At 40.8% G+C, this 17042-nt stretch overlaps 1 protein-coding gene across 1 annotated transcript in view; it reads left to right on the top strand.

Annotated features, from left to right (window-relative positions):
- The first annotated feature begins 9074 nt into the window (after positions 1-9074).
- LOC105553716 (TAF5-like RNA polymerase II p300/CBP-associated factor-associated factor 65 kDa subunit 5L) overlaps positions 9075-17042 on the top strand; it is a 22976-nt gene continuing 15008 nt past the window's right edge. The window contains exons 1-2 of the mRNA XM_011999854.1: positions 9075-9219; positions 13359-13463. Coding sequence (XP_011855244.1) covers positions 9078-9219; positions 13359-13463 — 247 coding nt within the window. The 5' untranslated portion in view covers positions 9075-9077. The remainder of the gene's footprint in view (positions 9220-13358; positions 13464-17042) is intronic.

Raw genomic sequence — 17042 nt, 5'->3', positions numbered from 1 at the left:
GTGTGGCAGTGACTCCAACTACCGGAGAGCCCCTGAGGGGAGAAGGTGGAGCGTGACCCACCAGTAGAGTAAGGAGAACCAAGGATTGGTCCAGTGAGGTAAACAAAGGCAGATTAGAGTAACCTGGAAATGACACAGTAGACACTCAATTTTTCTATCCTTCACTCTAGTGGAGGCATTTGAAAGTATTTTGTTTTGTTTTGTTTTTTGAGACGGAGTTTCACTCTTGTCGCTCAGGCTGGGGTACAGTGGCGTGATCTTGGCTCACTGCAACCTCCACCTCCCGGGTTCAAGTGATTCTCCTGCCTCAGCCTCCCCAGTAGCTGGGACTACAGGCGCGCGCCCCCATGCCTGGTTAATGTTTGTATTAGTAGAGACGGGGTTTCACCATGTTGACTGGTGGTCTCGAACTCCTGACCTCAGGTGATCCACCCGCCTCGGCCTCCCAAAGTGCTGAGATTATAGGCTCGAGCCAGCAGTAAATGTTTTTAAGCTTAGCAGAGATAACATCAGATTAGCTCCTTGGAAAGATTGTGCCTATAGTAGTATAGTATTATGTTGAAAGTAGGGCCAGGTGTGGTGGCTCATGCCTATAATCCCATCACTTTGGGAAGATCACTTGAGCACAGGAGTTTGAGACCAGCCTGGGCAACGCAGTGAGACCCCATCTCTACCAAAAAAAAAAAAAAAAAAAATTTTTTTTTTTTCTTAACTAACCAGGTGTGATGGTATGCATGCCTGTGGCCCCAGCTACTGGGGAGGCTGACTCAGGAAGCTCCTTGAGCTCAGTCAAGGCTGCAGTGAGCCATAATTGTGCCACTGCACTCCAGCCTGGGTGACAGAGCAAGACCTTGTTTCAAGATAAAAAGACTTTTATTTTACTTTTATTTTTTATTAAAATTTAAAAAGTCTTGGATGTTCCCTGTCTGCCCGTGATTTCAAAAGGAAAATGGCGGTAGAGTTGGATATTTTATTCCAAATCTCAAAGCTTAGACAGCACTTACAGAAGGCATGAAGAAACCAGGCAGCCTTCCCTCTTAAAAATCATCTTCAAGTATGTATTGTATATGCTTGATCACAAGCAAGGTTTTCCCCCAAAAGTCTCATGTTTGGGGCTCCCCTGTTACAGGGCACTCTTTCTCAGTCTATTTTGAACAACACGGTGGTGTTTGGGATATTTATTCAATCTTACCAAATAAGTGAAACCAAAAAATAGGAAAGATTAGGTCATTATTCCTGATAGGGGTGGGGAGTATCACAAAGTGCAAGTGTTAAATGCCACACATAATTTTTCCAGATCGCCAAAAAAAAAAAAAAAAGCGTGTGTGCGTGCATGCACATATATATACACACACATATATATGTGTGTGTGCACATATATGATGGTGAATGAAAAGACGTTCTGCTCACCTGAACAGGCATTGATGGCTTGGGTTGAGATTTCCAGCAACAGCATATGGATTTAAGAAGTGCCTTATTGTAACTGATTTAGTAGATGGGAAAGGTAAAGTGCTCTGGAAATGGAATTTGATGATTCATAGTGACTTAATTCATCACACACACTGGTGTTTGAAATATTCATGAATAGCTGGAGTGAATTTGTTTAGTGAATTCATATATTGCCTTATATATTTTAGATATGTGTAAATTGATAGAGATTATAGTTAGACATTTAATTTTCATCTATAACCCTCAGAGTTTCTCCTTTTTTAAATTAAAGTTGACTAAAAAGTGTTCTTTTTAATTTTCTTATTGCAAAGGAAACGTGGTCATAGGTTTGGGCTTACCTTTTAGTGGGACATTTTACAGAAAGAAATTAGCTGCTGCTGTTTCTCTGCTGAAGCAAATTGTCTTTTTCCTTATTTTTTAATTTGAAGAAGATTTGAAGAGTGATGTATGTTGTCAGTGTTTCTAAACACTATAAAGGCCGGGCGCGGTGGCTCAAGCCTGTAATCCCAGCACTTTGGGAGGCTGAGACAGGCGGATCATGAGGTCAGGAGATCGAGACCATCCTGGCTAACAAGGTGAAACCCCATCTCTACTAAAAAATACAAAAAACTAGTCGAGCGAGGTGGCAGGCACCTGTAGTCCCAGCTACTCAGGAGGCTGAGGCAGGAGAATGGCGGGAACCCGGGAGGCGGAGCTTGCAGTGAGCTGAGATCCGGCCACTGCACTCCAGCCTGGGTGACAGAGCGAGACTCCGTCTCAAAAAAAAAAAAAAGAAAACACTATAAAATACTTCCATTTATAATTGTTTAGTAGTCGAAGAAGATAGCCCCCCAGTAAGGTGTATCAAGGTGAATGGGTATTTAATAACTTTACAATGTTTGGCAATAATAAAAGGTAGCTGTGTTTTTAAAACAAAATACTAACTTTTGGAGACTTTGTCATTAGTAAGCAGAAGTGTTATGCAAAACTTTGTGAATTAACTTTTTTAAGCTAAGATGCTGATACATTAGTTTCACCAGGTAATGTCATGCTGTAGAACTCTGTTGTCCGATACAGTAATCGTTGGCCACATGTGACTACTTAAATTAAAATTAATTAAAACAATTCAGTTCCTTAGTTGCACTAGTCTTATTTTCGTTGCCCAGTCACCCTGTGTGGCTAGTGACTACTATGGTGAACAGTGCAGACTTAGAACACTTCCGTCATTTGTCAAAAATCCTCTTGGACAGTACTGCTCTGATATGAAAAATTGAAGATCATTCCATCCACTTTGAGACACACACACACACATAAATGTTTTAATGAAGCATCTCCAAATCCTCATGTATTGCATTTGAATTCAGTTTCAGGAACAGTGATAAACATAGGAAAACATGCTACCCCTTATTTTGAGAACAGGACAGCCTATTTCTGTCTACAGTGGTGTTTGCAAGTAAAGTATTTGTGAAAGTTTTCTTTATGTAGTCAAGCACAGTAAGTAGTGTAGAAAGCCATTCTGTAGATTGTGCCACACTCTTCCACGTTAATAAGATTTGTATAAAAGCAATTTTTCTGTGCTGTAAAACAGTATTAAAGTAGAAATTCAAGAAGATCATGAGCTTAAAATAAACTCTCAAGAATTCCAAGAAGCTAGATAGCACTCACTTTATTTTTAAGATGAGCTTCAAAGATAAGCCCTGTCCTCAGGGAACTCTCCATCTGTTTAGGGGAACTGAGGAAGAGTGATGGCAAGAGGGGACAACCTGCCTGAGGGCTGGGGTGATTTAGGCTTGGGTGTAGTTATTAGATTTGAAATGTACTTTGGCTGCTTTTCAAAGGACCATATGATGAGGGCCTAAAGGTGGAAGAATATTGGAATAGTCCAGTTGAGAAGTGATTTGTAGAATCGGGCTTAGTGGCATACACCTGTGTTCCTAGCTACTTGGGAGGCTGAGCTGGGAGGATCATGAGCCCAGGAGTTGGAGACCAGCCTGGGCAATATAGCCAGACCACTCCTCTAAAGAGAGAGAGAGAGAGAGAGAGAAGCATTTGTGCTGTCAAATAGCAAACAGTCAAGATAGGGCGGCAGAAATGGTTGAGTTGCACTAGCCACATTTTTTTTTTAAGTTGAGAGAGAATTCCCATTTAGAATAGGAGTTGGTGGCCTCTCCGAAGTAAGGGTGAGAGAGAACAGAATCTTAACATCATGACTGGCTTTTTGGGGGTTTGGTTTTCTTTTGTTTTGTTTTTGCTTTAATGGTGGATAATGGCACCATTAAGCCGACTAAGAAAACCGGGAGAAGGTAGAGGTATTGCAGGTGGAAATGTCTGTTAATCGACTGAGTTCAGGAAGGTGATCTGACTGTAAGTCTTGCATAGTGGTGTGGTGAAGCAGGGAATGTGAAGAAGCAGTGGCAGACGGGACTGGGAGGGCAGAGCCACAAGAGAGGCTTGCAGTGGGAGGGACCAAGGGAGTTTCAAGTAGGAGGTGAGTTCAGCAGCATCACATCCAGCTGAGAGATCATGAAGGGTGGTGCTGGAAAGTGACCGGTTAGATCAGACAAGAGTTAAGGAATCCTAAGTCTCAGTAGCCTGCTGAGGTCAGAAGCGGGGTCAGCTGGCTGGGTGAAGAGACTGGTGAAGGTTTAGCATAGCGTAGGTGGAAGGCTGTAGGGTAAGTAGCTGATGAAACAAGACTTCTGGAACATCAGCTGATGTTGGAGAAAATCTATTTCTCATGACATCTGTTTGCTGGATTTCGTGATTTCCACCTACTTTCTACCACTGCTGCCATCCCCACCAGAATGCCACATTCTTCACTACATCCTGAGCCCAGCTACGGCCTTATCCATGTGCCATTTTATTTCTTAGGACACCCTGGGAAAAAACACAGCTTCTAATTCAAGTATATTTCTGTCAGTCTGAGCAAAAATTGAATATGAAAGGCTATCATAATTTTTAAATTATATGAGGTATGACTGAAACGGAAAGTACTATGGCTCATTTATTTTTCAGTTATGATTTATATTTTCACAAAGCTAATTGAATATACTTTATCATGATGATTAATGCAAAGCTAGGGTTTTAGGTCCAACTTAGACTGATCTTTTGATAGATATTACAACCATTTAGTTGCTGTGAGTGAAGAGAACTAATAACTTAAGTTACCTAGTAGATACTTTACAAAAAATGCAAAAATAATTTTTTTCATCTGTTAGCGTAAATTTACCATTGGGAAAAAAGTACAATTACTCAAAAAAGGCCAACAGTCAGAAGTCTCAGTTGAAGAGCTGATGTGAGGATTGTGTAGTGAGTTTGCCTGAATTTATCTTGAACTCACCCTTACTCAAAACTGCCACCTTATTGGGGCAGGGGGAGGGGTGGGGGAGCCAGGTAGTACTCTTTTGGCATTTCATGGAACTGTGTAGTACTTGAACCTGTGATGTGGTGGGTGAGGGTGCCTCCCAGTACTCCTCTACCATCTGTGTACATTAGAGCCTAAGAGGAGGGGGGTGGAGGGATAGGATGCAGTGTGTAACCACTGAAGGGATTGACCAGACTAGAGTTCCACACTGACAGCATCTTAAGAGAATGCCTGGGTTCCATGTATCTCCACCTCCCCATATTTCTGTAGTTAAATGTTAAGTGTGGCTGTGGTTTTCCCTGCATAGTTGTTACATTGAAATGATCGTGTGGGATTTTATATAGCAACTTGGTTGAAGTATCTGGCAAGTGTTGATATATGAGAATAGATATACATTGTGTCAAAATCCTCATTTTGATTTCCAGAAATACTAACAATGTGATATGAAGAGCAGAGTATTTGACATCTGTTTTTACCTCTGAAAGTTAGGTATTTTATATAAATTGAAAATTATGAGAAATTCTGAAATGGTAACAAAGAGTATAATTATATCTAAATCCAATTTCAGTTTGAAAGATTTTATAATTATAGGAAAAGCTAGGCAGGTAACGAAATTGCACTGTTCGTCTCATGTATGAGTCTCTCCAGAGACTTGGATCTAGTTTAAGGAGAGTTTTTTTCTTTTGGATATTAGAACTCTGGGAATCAATCTGGGTGGAGGGGACCGAGTTATCTCAGGTTCATTAATTATCCATGTCACTTGAAATATAGGTACATTGGAATAAAACCCAGCTAAGTTGATTGGGCCGTTATCTAGTATTTGAGTTCAGCGTGGTTATGCAAGGGAGTCACTGCCAGAATTCCTGTATTTAAGATCCATGGCCCTACAGTTGGCTCACCACCCCCACTCAGGGAAGTGCCCTTATCATAAATGGTAGTTTGGACTCAGAGAAACTGCTATTTGGGGCAGCTAATTTAAGCACATTTGTTAGAATCAGTTTTACAAACTAGCTTCTAGCAATCTTAAATATAGTCAGTGTTGACTATCATTCATTCTACTCCATTCTATTTACTCTTTTATAACTTCACATCTTTTCCCTTCCTCCTCAGACACAAAGGTATATTGTCTCACCTTGAGGACACTGTGTCATCACAGAGTCTGTTCTCCCTATCAGTCATTTGTGTGTCTTTCACACGCAAGGGTTTTTCCTGTCAGAGGTGATATGAGAGATCCAGGCCCATCTGCCTAGAATGCTCAAGGATGTACATCGATACGTGCATGCATTCCCAAGTCAGCAAAAGATCGGCAGTGTAGAAGTCAGAAAGATTTCAGTCTCGGCTAGAGTAGGGAATTGGGCTGGCTTGGGAAAGTCCACAGACTAGGAGCTCTTGAAGTTAGGTGAAAAGCAGTTTTAGCAAGTGATGGGAAGAGGCACTGGTTGGATTGACTCGTCTTGACTTTGGGCCACACGGGAAAGGACAGTACTGTCACAGCCTCTGTGTGCATTTAACTTTTTTCATCTAAATATAACACTGAACCAGAATCTGCAGGGCTGGAATTATTTAGACATGTCCACACACTCACGGGATTCTTATGTCTAGCCAGGTTGGAGGATCGCTAGTAGAGCAGTGCTGATCAGTGGCCACAGAGAATGGGAGCAGGGACCCCACTCTCAGAAGTATCAGAATCCCTGGATTAGCAATTTAATAAAACAACTTAATTAAAAAGTAACCCAAGTCATCAATACAGTGAGAGAATAACACACCATACACAAGCAAGGTGAATTTCATAGTGAGAAGAGAGTTCAGTATTTAGAAATTTATTACTGTGTTTCATTATGTCACTGCTTCACAACCACAATGTCCCTTCTTTTTAACTGTCACAGACCTAGTACCCTTTCTTTGTAACAAATATTTTGAACTCTTTGGCAATCTAGAAATAAAATGCACATGCCGGGCACGGGGGCTCAAGCCTGTAATCCCAGCACTTTGGGAGGCCGAGATGGGCAGATCACGAAGTCAGGAGATCGAGACCATCCTGGCTAACACGGTGAAACCCCATCTCTACTAAAAAATACAAAAAACTAGCCGGGCGAGGTGGCAGGCGCCTATAGTCCCAGCTACTCGGGAGGCTGAGGCAGGAGAATGGCGGGAACCCGGGAGGCGGAGCTTGCAGTGAGCTGAGATCCGGCCACTGCACTCCAGCCTGGGCGACAGAGCGAGACTCCGTCTCAAAAAAAAAAAAAAGAAAAAAATGCACAGATAATGTAATCTTTCTATGCATATGATTTAATATATATATAAAATGTCCTGACATTTTATATTTATATGTGTATATATTTGTGGTTGTGTCTCTAGCCTTCACAGTTTGCTGTGTTGTATGACTTTTAGGGAACTGAAAAGTGGGTCTTCAGAGTATTATTTTTAAAGGGCTCCCACAAATCAGTTTAGAAGGAAATAATTACTTGCAAATGGTATTGGGACAGTGTGTTAGCTACAGTCACTAGGCAAAACATTTGTTCGGTTATTCACCACACACTAAAAGAAACTGCAGTTGGACGAAAATTAGATACAAATAATTTTTTTATGTTTAAAGAAAAATAAGACTAGGCATGGTAGCTCATGCCTGTAATCCCAACAATTTGGGAGACCAAGACAGGAGAATTGCTTCAGCCCAGGAGTTTGAGACCACCCTGGGCAACATAGCAAAACCTCTTCTCCACTAAAAATATAAAAATAAATAAATAGATTTCTGGAAAAGATGGAATTTTATGTCTTAAAAAAGAATGGAAGGGCAGGCATGGTGGCTCACACCTGTAATCCCAGCACTTTGAGAGGCCAAGGCAGGTGAGTCATTTGAGGTCAGGAGTTCGAGACCAGCCTGGCCAACATGGTGAAACCCTATCTCTATTAAAAATATAAAAATTAGCCAGGTGTGGTAGTGTGGGCCTGTAATCCCAGCTACTTGGGAGGCTAAGGCAGGGAATCACTTGAACCCAGGAGGTGGAGGTTGCAGTGAGCTGAGATCGTGCCATTGCACTCCAGCCTGGGCAACAGAGCAAGACAGTGTCTCAAAAATAAAATAAAAGAATGAAAGAACTCTCAAAGGAGAATAATAATGGATGTAACTGAAACTTAAACACATGCAAATAAATGATCAAAAACAGATCTCCCACACAAAACAACTGGGAAACCTTGATTTAGAGAATGTTGCTTTGGTTGGGATGATCGTGTGTGTATGCGTACATGAAATGCATTCCAAAATGGACACAATATTTTGGTCCTGGAGGGGAAAGTATGTTTTACATGACAGCAGTGAACCCACAAAATTCATCCAGCTGTCTTTGGTCATCTGGACTGCAGTATTTATTTCTGACAAAGTAGTGTTTGAGGCCATGGCAATACTAGGGGTTCCTGTCATTCTTGATAATAAACTCAATAGTCAAAGGAAACAGTGCCTCTTTTTTTTTTTTTTTCTTTTTCCCTTTTTTTATTTTTGTGAACCTACAAATTAGCTTGAATTATTCAAAAATAATTTACTTCTGTTCAGGTCACTTCCTACCACTTTCTTTTCCTTTCTTGCAGGAATTTATGAGACATATGCTAACACATAAACATACCCTCTTAGTGTTGTGCTACCTTTCTGTACCTGTGGTTTAAAATAAAGAGTGAAAAAGGTAAATAATATACAATTAAAATGAAAACACATTTTGCAAATCCCTGGCTTGGAGCTGGCAGCCTTTTCCTGGCTGTTAAGCAAAAATATCACAATCCCCTTCACCATTGTTAACTTCATACTTTGTTAACATCTATTTATCCAGTTTCTGTGGTCTTTGAGTTGGCACTGCCTCCTGCCTGCTTTTTTGGCTAGTTCACTGCTAATTAACACCTCTCTCACAGAGTAGGCAGGAGAAATCAAAGGCCCTAAATTTCAGACTGGCCCTGTTTGCTCTTTGTTAGCTTCTCTACTGAAAAGTTTCATGGGGCTGATTGGAATCTTGGTATTAAACAGCGTTTGGGGGTGATCTAAGGACTTTATTATCAATGCTTTTCGTATTTTCTATAATTGAAGTTCGTTGTATTGTCATTGGAGAAACAGACAAAATGGAAGAGTATACCACTTTGGTATTAGGGAACTCAGATTTGCGTCTTAACTAGGCCACTTAGCCACATGGCTGGTCTTCCTTTCCCACGTATCCTACCCATCCGCGATGGTGCAGTTGGATGGGTTGCTCTCCCAGGCCCCTGATGTCTCTGCATCCTGTGGTTGCCTCCCTCGAAGGTCATGAAACGAGTGCGTACCGAGCAGATTCAGATGGCAGTGTCCTGCTACCTCAAACGCCGGCAGTACGTGGACTCAGACGGTCCCCTGAAGCAAGGACTGCGGCTGTCACAGACTGCTGAAGAGATGGCGGCCAATCTAACCGGTAATGGTGGGGGTTTGTCTGGTGGGGTGAACCTGGAGCAGGAGAACTCACGTCAATATCCATGTGGGATTGCTTCTCTTCTCAAGACAGTGCCAGAGAGAGCAGACTGACCAAAAACCTCAGTGAGCTACGTTAAGTGAATGATGTTGGCCTCAGAGGCCCTGTCTGTCATTCAGAGCCATGCTCACATGCCACTTCTGATAACCTCTGTGGTTCTCCTGGCTAAAGTCATTTCCTTCCTCAGGACCATTCAGTTACTTTATCTGTACCTGAAAGTATGTGCAACTTTTTGCTTCCGTAAACAATTAACCTACAAAACCCTTAGGGACAGGGTCTCCCTCTGTCCCCTTCTTGCACAGGTCCCCTCTCCTCCAGCATGGAGCTTCACATGTGGAAGTCAGGTTTGTTGAATGAATTAGTACTTCAGGATCCATAGTTGGAAATATTATTATTATAGACACATTCCTGAGGTTTTTTAAATTTGTTTTTGTTTTTTAATGTTTTGAAATCAGATTCTATTTTAGAAAAACTTGAGTTGACTCCATCTGGATTAACAAGTACGGTCATCCCTCAGTACCCATAAAGGATTGGTTCCAGGACCGCTCCATGGATACCAAAATCCACGGACACTCAAGTCCCTTCCTGATAAGACGTGGTATAATATTTGGCGTAGTAGGTTACATCTACACACATCCTCCTGTATTCTTCAAATCATCTCTAGGTTGCTTGTAATTCCTAATACAATGCCTACATATCACCTCATTCACATGGATTCATCATGGTATTCAGCACCTGGTAAATTCAAAGTTTGCTTCTTAGGACTTTGGTTTTTTTTTTCCCCCAAAAATTTTTGATTTGCAGTTGTTTGAATCCATGGATGTGAAACCCACAGATACGGAGGGCCAACTGTAGTTGTTAGCTATTTTGTGAGTTCATGTTTCTATGTAATATGACTCTCTTCTTCTTTTTTTGTGTTTTTGTTTTTGTTTTTTGTTTTTTGTTTTTTGAGACAGGGTCTCTCTCCATCACTCATACTGGAGTGCAGTGATGCAGTCACAGCTCACTGCAGCCTCAACCTCCCAGGCTCAAGTGATCCTCCCATCTCAGCCTACCGAGTAGCTTGGACCACAGTCATGCACAACCACCTGGCTAATTTTTTTTTTTTTTTGCTTGTTATTCTTGTTAGAGATGGGATCTCACCATGTTGCCCAGACTGGTCATAACCTCCTGACCTCAAGTGATCCTCCCACCTTGGCCTCCCAAAGTGCTGGGATTACAGGTGTGAGTCACTGCACCCAGCATAACAGGACTTGCTTTTACTGAACTTATTTACTAGAGATTCTGGGGGGGGAAAAATGCTGGGATGCTTTAGGGTGATTATAAACTACTTTAATGACTGTGTGTGGAGGTGGAGTTAGCAGTGATTTCTGCAGCTCAGTCCTGGTTCCCTTTCTTATATGCTCAGGCTACATTCTTCTCTCTTCTTTGTTCCTGGACTTTCTCTGCTCTTCCAAGTATCTGTCACCACCTGCTCCATTTCTTAATGGTTTCATCCTCCATCCTAGCAGCAGCAATTACCTCAGCGCCCTCTTTTCATATACCTTCAAAGTCAAGGACCCGGGGTTCATTGACATTGCCATAGGAAGAGAGTGCTAGGACAGTAACAACCTGAGGACGCTCTCAAAGGAGTGGTTCCTGACTCCCTCTGAAACACTAACAGAAGCCTAGTCAGCAGCCTGCCGCCACGTATTTCAGGGTCAGATACACCTGTTCTTCCTTCCCTTCAAACTCCTCAGAGATACCCTTAACCAAAACAGGGACAGATTATGGGCTTGGTATAGAATACTGAGTGCCTTATTGTTCGAATAGGGGAGTCCATTTACAACACCTCTATCCCACTGTAAAGTAATTCTTTCTGAACATGCCATCCCAGCTGTTTCAAAAATCTGCTGCCCTGCATCCTTTGGAACCAGGCAGCAGTAATTCTTGCTGCTGTTGATAGAAAGTCGGAATGAACAATATTAAACAGTCTTCAAGAACTTTGCTCATCTAAGTTGTCTTAGTTTCAATAGAATAGCTTATTAGGACAAAGTGTTGTTGCTGGAAAACCACCAGGAAAAGTGAGAAACATGAAATACGATTATCGGAAGATTTTGTCCTAGATTTTTCCATTAAGTAAGTAATCTGAAGAATTCTGTCTTTTTTCAGCAGACATTTAGTGAACATCTGCTCTAGCCCACGTGCTGAAAAGTTCTAGAGATAGCTACGATTTGACCCTAGCTCTGAGAAGCTAAGTGTTCTAGTTGGGAAGTGAGGTAGGTAAGTCAGTGATTGAAGAAGAGCATGAAATAGTATGTTCTGTGACGGGGGAGGTTCAGTGGTAGCACAAAAGATCAAATTAGGCTGGCAAGCCAAGGAAGGCGCCCCAAAAGGCCTTGTGATTCCTGACATAGTTGGGGGTCAGTAAATAGTTGAAGGAGTGAGCTGAGTTGCAAAGGAACCATTAGATATTTACCAGGGAACAAATTGGAGGAGGGTATCCAAGGTTTCAAATGTGAATTTTAGAAAAATCAGTCTAGTGGCAGTATTGATAAGGCAGCCTAGGTTAGAATTGGGGAAAGTAGTTAGAAGACACAGTCCAGTGAGAGGTGAAGACAGCCTCAATTGAGGAAGTGGTAATGGGAGTGGAGAGAGAGAGGATAAATTTTAGGAATCTGTAGGATTTAGTGACAGAATAACTAAAGGTGGGGGCAAGAAGGAGGAGGAGGAGCCCCGCCCTTGCATGCAGGCTTGCAGCAGGTCCTCGCTTCTGGCTTCTCTTCCTTCTCCTGGAGTAGGGTGCCTTTCCTCTCACCTGTGATTCCCTTTCTACCTGTTTCCTGTTATGGCTCCCTCAGTCCTGCCGCATTCATCACCATTTCTCCATCCACATTACATTTGTCCAAAATGCATTCATGTTTCATTCAGGATACGGTTAAAGGTGGCTTCCCTTGGTTTTTAGCCACCTTCTTTCCCCAGTATTCCCCACTCCTCTTGTAAACAGGAAGAAAATGGTTTTTGGTTTTTGTTTTTAGAAAGCATAAACTCACAGATTGGAGATGAAGTGTGTGTTTACATACTGACTCTTGAGACTCCAACCTTGTTTCCCCCGCACCAATTCATCTGCCCGGGATACTGCAGCCAGGCACCCATGCTCCAGGAAGGCAAGTAAACGATCCTTCCCTGGGGAGTCCAACTTGCCCAAGAAGAAATACCAAAAGACAGTGATGTTGGGGCATTGCTCACCCTGGTCACCCTGGAGGATGAGCCTCACCACCCAGAGCGCCTCACTGTAAGACAGCCAGGGGCCATAGAACCCTAGAAGAAACATATCTCATAAGAAGGGCAGATGGAAAGAAACAGAAGAAAACTTCAAAAATACCTTGTTTCAGATACTTAGGATTCAAAAATCATAGCCTGTTTGGGGAAAAAAAAGAATGTTGAGAATGAAAAAACTTATCAATTAGATACATGATAGTAAAAAATAAAAACTCATTAGGTATTATAAGTAATCTAGGGGGAAATAATCAGTAGAAGGGCCAAAAGGTGAGGAAGGCTTTCAGAAAGTAGAGCAAAAAGACAAAGAAATGGAATAATAGGAGAAAAAAATGAAAGGATTGGTTCAGGAGATCCGACCTTGAAATTGTAGGAGTCTCAGAAGATAGGGAATTATCAAAATGATTCAAGAAAACTTCGCAGAACTAGAAGACGTGAATTTCAAGATTGAAGGGGCCCGCTCAGTGCCCAGCACAGTGGTTGACAGTGAACTCACACGCAGGCACCTGTGAAATGTCAGAACATAGGGTCAAACATTTCCTGATAAATCTCATGAATTTATGTGCTTGTCTTCTCTCATTCACCTTGTCCTGTGCTTTATGCCTTTCCTTCCCTGGCCCTCATTTTATTGAAGTTCAGGAGGGAGGGGAGAGAAACAAGTGTCATCAGTCTGTTGTATTTAACCAAGACCCAGCACACTTTGGAAACCTGCTGAAATGTCAGTTGCTGTGCATGTGTGCACAACACCCTCCTCCACCCTGCCACATACTGGATTAATAATCATCTCTCTGTTTCCTGCCCTGTCTTGTGTGTCTTCTCTTTAGTGCAATCAGAATCTGGTTGTGCCAACATAGTGTCTGCAGCCCCTTGCCAGGCAGAACCCCAGCAATATGAAGTACAGTTTGGACGACTGCGGAATTTTCTCACTGGTAAGTACTCAGCTCTAGAACCTTTTCTTATTCAGAAAACAGAGTAATACAGACCAACTCTGGGCACACTGCTTATGAGTTAGCCCTGCTCCACAAGGAGCAGTAAAAAGAAAAAAATAGAGTAATGCAAATTTATCTTAGAACCAACTATATTCCACGATTGGTATGAGATACTAGGGATTTGAAGGTACTCTTAACACAGTTCTTGCATTCAAACTTATGGTCTATTGGAATTCCTGAAGAGTTCAATCATGAGGTTTAAGTTTACAAGAGCAGAGCTCTGGGTGTTTTATTCATGGCCTTCAGCACAGTGACTTGTGACCTGTATTGAATAAGTAAAAACTGTCAGCCATGCAGAGAAACATCCTTAAATACAGCACATTTGAAATGTACATTATATCTCTACTAATAATGTAGTACATTTCACAATGGGCTTTGCCCCTTATTTCCAAAAGTGCAAGTAAATAGTCCTTATGAATGAACAGGCAAAAATACTAAAAGTTGTCATTTAGACCAGTTTGTGAGTGGCAGAATGACCACTTGAGATATAAGAATAAAAAAGATACTATACCACATATTAGGAAGAAAAACATTAAGAGCCCCAGAAGATAAATGGGAAAGGGATGTAAACATAAAAATTTATACTAGGATAACTCACTTTATCAATCAACCAAGTGTATTAATACTTCACTGCAAAAATCATTGCAATTCTGTAACAATAAAATTATGCGATTGAGTTTATTTTATTATATACCTATGCTTCAATGATTAAAAAATACAAAAATGTATGTAATGTCATTAGGGTCATCTGAGTGTCACTGATAATGGAAATAAGTCATATCCATGACAAAAGCCATCTCACTGTCATGAGACAGAATATATCTCTGTTAAAATTACACATTTGTTGATTTACCTTTGTGTCTGTTTTCCTCATTAGACTATACGCTCCATGAGGGCAGGGACCATATCAATATATCTTAGGACAGTATCTACCCTGGCATGTAGTCAGCACTTAACATAAATACAGGCTGAATGAATGAAGGAGACAGGCTCAAAGAAGCCAGATAATTTCCCTAATTTTTTTTTTTTAATTTTTTTGTAGAGACAGGGTCTCACTATGTTGCCCAGGCTGATTTCAAACTCCAGGCCTCAAGGAGTCCTCCCATCTTGGCCTCCCAAAGTGCTGAGATTATAGGCACAAGCCACCACACCCAGCCAAGACATTTCTTTCTAAACCAGCTTCCGCACCACTAGTATGGTGAAAATAAATCTGTCATGGAGAGAATAATATCATAGTTTTTTAACTGAGTAAAATAACTTTCTAAAAACTGAGTTAAATTTTTCCTAAAATTGTTTAACGCCTCAGAAACCAATGCCAATGATAAAAAGTATCTCTAAGTTCTTACCTCTGAATGAAAGAAACACTATAAATTCAGTTTTTCTTTTTTTTATCTTTAGTGGAAATTGATCACTGCCCTGAAATAGTTAACATTTATATGATATGCAGAATTAATGAAACTTCCTTCTTTTCAGTTTAAACGTAATAGACTTATTTTACTAAAGCCTTAATCTTCATGATTTTTCGTTTTTGTACTATTAAACAGACTGTTCTCTACTTATGAATTCTATCACCCAACAACCATGAAACTGATAAGGTAACCCCCCAGAGGGTTTGATTTTGTAACCCTTATTTCCTGTAATATTTTGACCATTTTCTCCAACTGTAGACTATAGTAAATATAGATTCTTTGCTTTAAAATGCTAACCATTATGGGGGCTAGATAAAAACTAGGATAACTCAGTGTGTAAGGCCAGGTGTATTATTTTGGTTTATATATTGATTACTTTATACTTATCTTTTACCATTAAAAATTACTACCACAAGGATTATTTGGCCGAAACTTTACATTTCAAAAGATTATAATCTATCAGCCATTTCCTTTAGGTTCTTACTTTGTTTCTGAACTGAGAAAGTTGTCTGTTATTTTGTCTGTAATTTGATTCTTTAATCCTTTGGTTTAAAGGATCATTATTTAAAAGGGGTTAATATATGTTGATCACTTTGGACTGCTGCTCCTGGAATATTTTTCTCTACCCTCAGGTCTCTGAAGATCTTATAACCAAATCAAATGAATAGTTATTTCCTGAACATCAAGATAAAGTATAAGATATACTCATTAATCTATTTTAGAAGCAGTCCTAACATAAAAACACTATAGGTAAAAGTTTTTAAATAAAATTTGAATATCACAGAAGCATTTTCACAGACCAGCATGAGATCGGTTTCTGAATTATATAGGAATTGCATTCAGAATGGAAAGAGAAAGTGATTTGGTTGGGGGTAGTCAGGGAAGGCTTTCCTGAGCGGGAGGTAGGATTTAAGTCAGCACTTGAAGGATAGGCTGAGTTTCAGTAGACTGGAAGAGGAGGAGGAAAAGGAGTGATTTGGGTAAGAAATAACATGAGCAAAAAGGCAGGCTTGACGACTCTACAGGAATAATTAAGGCTTTGTTGAGAATAAGACTTTCAGGCTGAAGATCAATGAATATTAGTCTGAAAGCAGTTTGTAAAATTATTTGTAAGAGGAATGGCAAGGAGACTGACTGTTAATTTAAGTGCTTGGCAATGTTGAGAAATGAGGTGAGAAAGGACCAGAATTTGACAGCATTGTGGAATTGCAAGGCAGGAGCTTTATTTCATAGTTAAATCACCAAGGTGGAATCTCCCAGGCTCAGAAGTAAAGGAAGAAGAAGTGGCAATGGCTCAGACTTTAAGACTGGAGTGGAGATGAAGGTTTATTGAAAGGATATAAGTCAGAAGGGTTTATGTTTTTTAAATTGTCATGACAGTGGCATCCTACTGCATAGCTTGCAGTGAGAAATTTGAGGCTAGGATTTAGGAGAAAGGTAAAGACTTGTGATAAAGAACGTGTAGCATCAGCTATATGGAGATGCAAATTAAAAGTCTTAAGAAATGATAAAATCTCAAAGGAAGATACTAGGGAAAGATATAAGAGTATCTGTATCTGTATCCACCTGAGTGTATTTTTCCTCCACAGGTTGTCTGTAGATGAGAGATTCTGTGAGCTCACCTGTTGCCATAGGTCCTTTCTTCAGGAGGTGTAGTGGGAAGAACACAGACTTTGGAGTCAAGCAACCTCTGGATTTGAACCAGGGCCAGCTGTGACTCTTAAACATGATCATGAATGTAAAGTGCCTGCCTCCTAGGAGGCACACACCCAGTGTTAATTCTTTAGAGTGAAATGAGCATTTGAGGATTGACAGGAGGAAGAGGAACCAAAAAGGGAGTGATGGCAGGACCAAGTAGTGTTGGATTTCAGGATAAAGGACAGAGGAGTGCCAGTCAGTAGAGCCAAACCCTGAAGAAAGGTAGAGGAGAATGAGGACCAACAGGATTAGTTTTGTTTAATTTAGTAGATACTAAATTAAACAATTTCCGTGGACTACTAATTTCCATGAACTCGTGAAAAACTCCATTGTTCTCTCATTTACCACCAGTAGAGTTGGGCACCAGGTAGGCATTCATTACATTTCAGTGGATAGATAGAAGGAAGAAAAA

Source organism: Mandrillus leucophaeus, unplaced genomic scaffold, assembly GCF_000951045.1.
Source record: "Mandrillus leucophaeus isolate KB7577 unplaced genomic scaffold, Mleu.le_1.0 Scaffold604, whole genome shotgun sequence".
Lineage (NCBI taxonomy): Eukaryota > Metazoa > Chordata > Mammalia > Primates > Cercopithecidae > Mandrillus > Mandrillus leucophaeus.
Note: the sequence above shows the minus strand (reverse complement) of the source record. Positions and strands in the feature narration are given on the sequence as shown.